The 8,543-nt window shown below is 32.5% G+C and overlaps 1 protein-coding gene across 1 annotated transcript; it reads left to right on the top strand.

The window, feature by feature from the left end:
- The first annotated feature begins 3,095 nt into the window (after positions 1-3,095).
- Positions 3,096-4,334, top strand: LHCA4 (light-harvesting chlorophyll-protein complex I subunit A4). Its single transcript, XM_039024641.2, has 3 exons — positions 3,096-3,351; positions 3,443-3,858; positions 3,958-4,334. Exons 1-3 carry the CDS (start codon positions 3,146-3,148, stop codon positions 4,092-4,094), a joined length of 759 nt encoding a protein of 252 aa, XP_038880569.1. The 5' UTR covers positions 3,096-3,145; the 3' UTR covers positions 4,095-4,334.
- Positions 4,335-8,543: the final 4,209 nt, after the last annotated feature.

Genomic DNA, 8,543 nt, shown 5'->3' with positions numbered 1-8,543 from the left:
ATGCAAACATTCGTGAAATTGTTTGGCTTCTGATACTTTTACAATTATGGGATTGAGAACAATTTCCAACAATGACTCCACAGCTTCGATATGTCAATGATGATCAATTAGCTGGATGAGCCTATGATTCTCGGTATGTTATTTAAATTTAATTTAATTTAACAAATATTTTTATATGATGGTATAGTTAATTTAAAATCTAAAATATTAATTTAATAAATAGATGGAGAGACAAGTTTTGTGTAATTAGATCATCTATACATGTTTGATCTGCTTCAACCTGATCAGGTACATGAATACTAGATCCAATTAAATTTTTTATACATCTTTTTAAGGTACCTGTCTTTAATATTTTTAGTATAATATTTTATGTTTTAGATTATTTGGGAGCCTTACAAAGCTGTCATGGACACTTTGCTCAATTTCTGTATAAACGGTCAAGACATATGGTGGATGATAAGTCTTCTCGTATGTTTGCTTATTGGTGAGTGACATCCTTCTAACTGAGTGATCAGACAATTTGGTCTCTAACAGGATGTCCCATCAAAATGCAATACTGAACTTCTACTACATGATATCAACCGAAGAACTAGAGCTTGATCTGAAAAAGTTGCACATTTGGTTGTACAATTGCATTATCGTGCAAGATTTATTGTAATGGGGGTTCTAATTGGGCAATTTGATAGAGATGCAACTCAAAATTACATCAATTGGTATAATATTATTACAAGGCGCTATGTTACTCGTCCGAGAGCAGATGTGGGTCATCTGGTGCATAATTAAATATTGTCTAATTATTTTTAGTTTAAATTTATTTTAAATATTGCCTAATTTTTTTATAATTCACAGAAATCGAACAACAGTCGCCTTCGTGGTGTTGCAAATGATCCAAACCAAGTCCTTACTATATGTAGTAATAACGAGAGTTATATAGAATAGATAAATTATATGTACGACATACCTATTGCTCCTCCACTAGTTCCTAGGCGTAGGGGACGTGCTCGAGTAGAAGAAGATGAGTTCGATGCGATCGACCACAACGTAGAAGAATTGCCTCCTATAATGCAGACGCAGAGTCAAACTGGCTATGCTAGTCCGATGATAATGATCCCACCTTTTGGTTTAAGATATTATGATTGATATGTCAGTCCATCGTCTTCATAAATGCATGGACATGGGCACGACCGTGGAGAGCATAACGAATATTTATACTATGAAGTGCCTGTAGAGGTACAAAAGCAACTAGAGCAACATCAAAAGGAACTAAAGCAATCTATAGTTCAAAGTCAACGACGACAACTAGCTCGAAATCGACGATGTCCGCTTTTATGAGACTCATTGATTTTTTATTATTATTTTTAAATGAATGAGAAACATTAAATTATTGTATTGATATGAACATTTTAATTTACATTTTATTATTTTCTAATTATAAACAATAGTTGTAATATGGAGAAAAAAAAAAAAGATTGAGGATTTGTTCTTTTTTCCTAGGGTTAACAGTTAATGATGTAAATTTTACTTATTTTTTAATAATACAATGGTAAATTTTTCTTAATAAGAAATAGAACGGTAAATTTGCGTAGACTTCCTTGTATAGGGAAAGTAAAGGAATAATATTTAAAAATGAAAAAGAAAAAAGGCAAGGTAAAGGAATAATATTAAAAACAATAAGAAAGGAAAAAGGGTTAAGTGTTCAACACTACTATATATATTGATCGAGTTTTGAATACTTGACAAAGGTAAGATCTGAGTTTTGAACCAACAACGTACATCAATTACAAAAAAAAAAAAAAAGAAAGGACAAGCCAAATTTCAAAATTACCATATTTCTTTAATTATTTTTAAAACTACGATATTTCACCAATTATTTATAAAAAGTTACAACATTTCACCAATTATTTATAAAAGTTACAATATTTCACCAATTTTTTCGTTCGTGCGTGTATATATTTGCGAAGTGGTATTTGAATATTTGGACTTAGCAATTCTGAGTGTGAGTGACTCCCAATCTTTTGGTAGCTCATTGGGCCCAAAATACGTTTCTATCCAAAATTTTGAGGCCCAGCTTTTACAGTAGCCCAGTGGACCTTCAGAAATGAACCTCAAGTCCATTTAGATTATCTCCAAGGCCCAAGCTTATAGTAAGCCCATTTTCTTAAAATTAGTCCAATTGTTTTGGAATTTATTTTATTTAAGTTCCCGTTCAATTATAATCTATATATTTCTCGATAAATCTTAAAATGCATCTATGTCGTTAGTTTATCGTTAACTTCTCCCAAAAAATAGTTTTTATGACCATCTCTCTTATAAGTCGGATTATTATTAATATTTAACAAATTTCGATAAAATTAATTTTAAAAGATCAAATTTAAGATCTATTAAAATTAGAAAGATGAAATTTAAAATTTATTAAAAGTATATAAATTGAAATTAGACAATCAAACCTCAAATACAAAAATCAAAATGGTATTTTAATTTATAATTTCTTTTTAATATAACGAAGTGTATACAAAGATTAGAATTTTCGATGTCAAGAAGAAATTAAATGTCAATTATAGTTATTATTTGGTGGATAAGTTTTTTTTTTTTTTTTTTCAAATCTTCAACTTTTACTTTTTTTAAAATCATAGCATATAAGATTTCATATATTAAGTAATATACTTAGCTTAGAACATATTGTTTAATAGTTCAAAAATTATAGGGTGTTGCTAAATTAAAAATAGTAGAGTCGAGATTTCTTCTGATTGGAGGGCCACTTGTCATAGTCCAATTGGCGAGCCACAATTCCACGTGGATATCTCCGTAATCGTATCTTCCGCAGAAGTTGACCCGTCCACGTAGGACAGACGTCGCCCCACATCATCATCAATCAGCCAATGAAAATTTAGAAACAGATTGAAGATATTACTCAAAGGATAAAGCGATAAGGCCCCATCGTTTCATTCGTGTAGTCCAAAATTCTCGACCAATTTCTAGCCGTTGGATCGTGAAAATCTCGTGAATCAACCCTCAGATCTGAAGAGCAAACAAGAACCACAAATTTAACATTGAAGTGAAGTTACAAAGCCCTGCACACTAGTCCCCAATATCTTACTCCTGAATATCCATTTTCTTCCTCAATTCAAAAAATCATTCAGGAGAGATGGCCACCGTCACTACTCAAGCTTCCGCCGCCGTTTTCCGGCCATGCGCCGCCCGATCCAGATTCCTCTCCGGTTCTTCCGGTAAACTCCACCGTGAGCTCTCCGTTAAACCAGTCTCTGCTTCATCGTCTTCATCTTTCAAGGTTGAAGCCAAGAAGGGAGAGTGGTTGCCTGGTCTGCCATCTCCAGCATACTTAAACGGCAGGTAAAACCATACCCATAAATTTTCACCTCCTTAATTTGTCTTGTAATTTGTGAAATTAGGTTTTCTCTAAAACAAATTAAACGAAATACAGTCTTCCGGGCGACAATGGATTCGACCCACTGGGTTTAGCAGAAGACCCAGAGAATTTGAGGTGGTTCGTACAAGCGGAGCTGGTGAATGGGCGGTGGGCTATGTTGGGTGTCGCCGGAATGCTTCTGCCGGAGGTTTTCACGAAGATCGGAATTATCAACGCCCCTCAATGGTACGACGCCGGAAAGGCAGAGTATTTCGCCTCGTCGTCAACTTTGTTCGTGATCGAGTTTATCCTCTTCCATTACGTCGAAATTCGGAGATGGCAAGACATTAAAAACCCTGGCTGCGTTAACCAAGACCCCATTTTCAAGCAATACAGTTTGCCCCCAAATGAATGTGGTTACCCTGGTGGGATTTTCAATCCCCTGAATTTCGCCCCTACTCTTGAAGCCAAAGAGAAGGAAATAGCCAACGGTAAGCGTCATTAAACGTAGTTGACTCTTAATAACCATCATGAACTCAAGATTCTTTTATGGTTTCTAAGTTGTGAATTGGTGTGTTATTTTGGTATAGGGAGACTTGCGATGTTGGCGTTTTTGGGGTTCATTGTGCAACACAACGTGACAGGGAAGGGGCCATTTGACAACCTTTTGCAGCACATTTCAGACCCATGGCACAACACCATTGTTCAGACATTTGGTGGCAACTAAATTTGGTTTGTTGGAAGGTCGTTGTTGTATTAAGAGTAAATGGTTGAGATGAATTGAGATTCTTTTGAGAGTTTGATTTTGGGGTTTGTGTTGCTAATGGAATTTGTGGTATGCAACAACATAGTGGATATCAGTGTACAGAGGGTGGGGGGCTTGTTATTTAGCTTGGACGTTGTTCTTTAAAATGGCATGATCCTTTCACTTGATAATCCATGAATTGGCTCTTGTAGCTTCCTTCAACTTTCACATCTTTAATCATATTGAAACTCAAATCATGAACTTGGCCATTTTACACTCAAATTTAGTGTTATGAATTAATTCATAGGTTGTGTGAAGAATGAGCCTATACAAGAGATTTCTTTCTAATTAGATCTAAAGATTTCTTGCCAACTTGAATAGGGGTATCAAACCAACTAAGTATAGTTTAATTAGCTAAGATATTATCACGCCATGATTGAAAAGTCAAACGTTCAAATCTAAAGTTGCACATATTGATCAACTCAAAAGAGAGTTGCAATAGAAAAGAAGGAACATAATTTGTTTACTTACATATCATCCATGATTAATTTGAGCCAGATACTCTTGAGGGATTTAAGTTTAAATTGAGTTTACAAAGTCGACAACTTAAATAGTGCAAAGTTAGTCAAAATATTTGAATTTGTTTTTAGGTTGTCACAACTTTAGTCAAGGAAAGTCTTCTTGTAATTACCAAGTTAGTTGCCTGAGTGAATATAGACCATTTAGAAGATGAGACGTTTTCAACTTACAAATCACAAATACAACATTGAAATTCTTAAGAAAAGTACGACATAACTAGGTTGGAGATACATTTTTTTGGTCAATGTATGTCAATCATCACATTGTCTTTCTCAAAAATTTTTAAGCAACAAATTACACCCTAACCTCTCCTTTACGAATAGAGAGAATACAATTTGAAAGACCATCTTTCCAGAACAAAGAACAACTTTGAGGGGATGTCAAAGTTGCTAAACCATTCGGAGATTTGTTCTTCTCCCTAGGGATATAACAAGAAAGGACTATTGGAGTCGATGTCCTAAATCTCGTGGGTCCTATAGTTTGTAATTATATTGTACAAACAGTTTATTATTTATTAAAATCTGAGGTATTTTATTCGACATTTAGTAGTATTAAACCACAAAACCAATAAACAAACATCCAAGATTATCTTTTGAAGCTTAAACATGTATGTAGAAACATGCAGGTGGATTGTGTTTAAGTGATAACTTGAACGATCTGTAGTAAATGGATAGGGCTAGATACCTTATCCTGGTGACACTACGAATACGACCCGCTTTGTAGATGTTACAATTATTGTAAAGTTCTACAAATGATCTGATCCTGATTATTCATGTAGAGACATGTGAGTGAGGGTGTTCTATACAAAAGGGTTTGTATAAGACCAAACCACGAAATGAATAGTCTCATTATATAACACTATTAATAGTAGAGACTTACATTTCACTAGGATGACCATAGGTGATATGATTTGAATCCTGAGTGAGTTGTGAACTTCTGCATATGAAAGTTGTCCTTTGATTTGTATAGGTGAGAGTGGTCAGTTCACCGACTCAATATACTTACCATTTTGGAGATTTTTCTTATTGGGGAGTTGGGAACGCAACTACACAAGAAGGAATTCACTCCTTCCTTATTGATAGATTAAGTAGAGAAATTACTCCCTTAAGGGCTGATTCTAGGGTTTGAACAATGTGGTATCACCCTTTCTTGGTCTAAGAGGGGTTTGGTCATAGTTGAACTATGACTTATTGTTCATTAAAGAGATCGGTGGTATTTAAGGAGTTAGATGTAACTACAGGGGCAAAACGATAATTTTTGCCCAGTTGTAGTTACAAGCAACTTGTGAAGGGTCATCGCGTTGTTGACTGATTATATTCAATGGACACAGAAATATATTTATAGTGCGAAGAGTGTAACTGTCGGTTTTTAGTAGAGTGACCGATAGTTAATGGAAGTTAGGCAATTTAATTAAAGGAGTTTAATTAATTATCTAAGTATCATTGGAACTTCAATCTAGAGGTCCATAAGATCCCCTCTGTAGCTCAACAGGAATCATTGAAAACTAATTTTAGATTAATTTGAATTGTTCAAATTAATTATATATGATATAATTAATTCAAATTAATTATATGTGATATCATTAATTCAAATTAATTATATGTGATATCATTAATTCAAATTAATTATATGTGATATCATTAATATAATGTATTTGATACATTATAATATAAAGTTTAATTTGAGAGGATATAAATATTTGAATATGATTCAAAGATTAATTATATGAATTAGATCCATATACTTAATATAAATTTGATTTATATTAAATTTTATATATTATTGAGAGAATTCTAACTATAGGTTATATTGTATTTGATACAATATAAAAATTATAGGTTATGTGTTATATACGATATAACATATAGTTTAATATGTAACATATTATAAGTTGGTTATCATATATTTATATTAAATGTTATTTTATATAATTATGTTATTTTAGTTAAAATTAAATGAGGGAGTTACGAAAATAACTTCCTCCCTATTTTCTCTCAAGTAGGATCATGAGTAGGAATTGGCTTTTCAGAAGATCTTCTTGTCTCAAAACACAGAATGTCTGTCAAAAAATGTGTCATGCATTCTCACAAACAAAAAGAGTCTTCTCTAAAAAATAGTTTTCCCTCTCTCTAAAAATTAGCATGGAAGCCCATAACTCTCTCTAAGTAATTCTTAACCTCTAAGGAGAATACAAAAGGTTCTTTTATAGTGGTGGCCATTTTGGGTGTTGTTGTTTCTGTTCATAATCCATGGAGATTGAAATGTTCATGACCAATTGGAAGGGAACTTGTGAAGAAATTTTCTTCTCTGTATTTTTTTCTCTTAGCATATTGTAATTTATTTAGAATGCATAATAAGTTTAGAATTTTTTTACTTCTATGAAAATTTGAAAATTGATAAACGATCTCGCTTCCATTTGTGGTTTTTGCAAACCATCAAGGACAATATTGATGAAGTTTCTAACAAAATAATATCTTCATGAGAACGCAAATCTCAACAAAAGAAGTTTCTTACTCCATAACAACTTGGTTTTATATTATAAGTGAAATATTGCAAATATTGTATTGTAATGATATTATTAATGGTCATGTTGCTTGGTCCGCGCAAAAAAAAATGTAACAAATGGCCACATTCTTCGGCCCAATTATATGATATAAAAAAGAGGATTTCTACCTAGAATGCCTAAAGAAAGACCCTATATTTCATAAATATCTTAAAATTTGATTTTTTCACAAATAGCTTTTAGTGTTAATTGTGGACAATTATACCATTTTTCATTTATTTATATCTGATTTTTATACAAATTTTCCTATTTACGAAGCTACCTTAATGATAGAGAGAGAAAAAATACATTTATTATGGAGAGAGAATGCATTTAATATAATTCTTTTCCCAATTGGAGAGAGAAAATATATTTAATATGATTTTATTTTCCATTTCACGGCAGCTTGTTGGTTTACAGTGTCTTCTTTGTTTTCATATAACTTGTTCCATTATTTATTTGGTGTATATATTCTATATTCCATTGTTTATTTGGTATAATATCCCAGTTATTCTGATATGTATACACTTCTAATTAGGTATCAATCGTGCCTGTACTATATTCCCCCGATGTTATGATATGTATATCAATATACTTTGGAACATTATCTTAGATATTTGTGAATATACTGGTAAGATTGACTACATGCATTCAATATAAATCACAGTATATGTCATAAATTCTATTTATATGGCAGTATAGATCATAAATTCTATTTAAGTCGTCAATAACTCTAATAAATATATCACATATTATTATTCATATGATAGTACAATATATGAATATTATTTTAGATAATCCACTTTATATATCATATATAAAATGTTAATAACTTTGTAGAAATCTCACATTATTGAAAATATACACGATATATCACAGTGTATGAATATACACCATTTTCAAAAACAAACTATCCGTTGCAGAACATATATGTTGAAATCACACATTCATAATTATAAACCAAAATTATATCATAAATAATAATACTTTAAACAAAATATATTTGAGAATATATCGAAGGGGGTGTCGAACCGAGACTAGGGCACTAGATATTGACGAATCTAGATTGGGGGCGTTGGATCTCCATGGTTCTGATTGGATGGTGTTAGATCTCCAGGATCTGAATAGACAATTGGATCTTTATGTGGCGGCATGGACGGAAGGAGGCATACCGTAAATAGAAGAGAGAAGCAATGAGAATACAATTCACGATTTACCTCGGTGATCGAAAGTCGGTGGCGTGTGGAAGTCGAGGATGATGGAAAACAGTTGATGAACAAGTACGAACAACGCACGATCGATTTTGATAA

The sequence above is a fragment of the Benincasa hispida genome, chromosome 2, assembly GCF_027475165.1.
Source record: "Benincasa hispida cultivar pf3 chromosome 2, pf3_genome.v1.1, whole genome shotgun sequence".
In the NCBI taxonomy this organism is placed as follows: Eukaryota; Viridiplantae; Streptophyta; class Magnoliopsida; order Cucurbitales; family Cucurbitaceae; genus Benincasa; species Benincasa hispida.
Note: the sequence above shows the minus strand (reverse complement) of the source record. Positions and strands in the feature narration are given on the sequence as shown.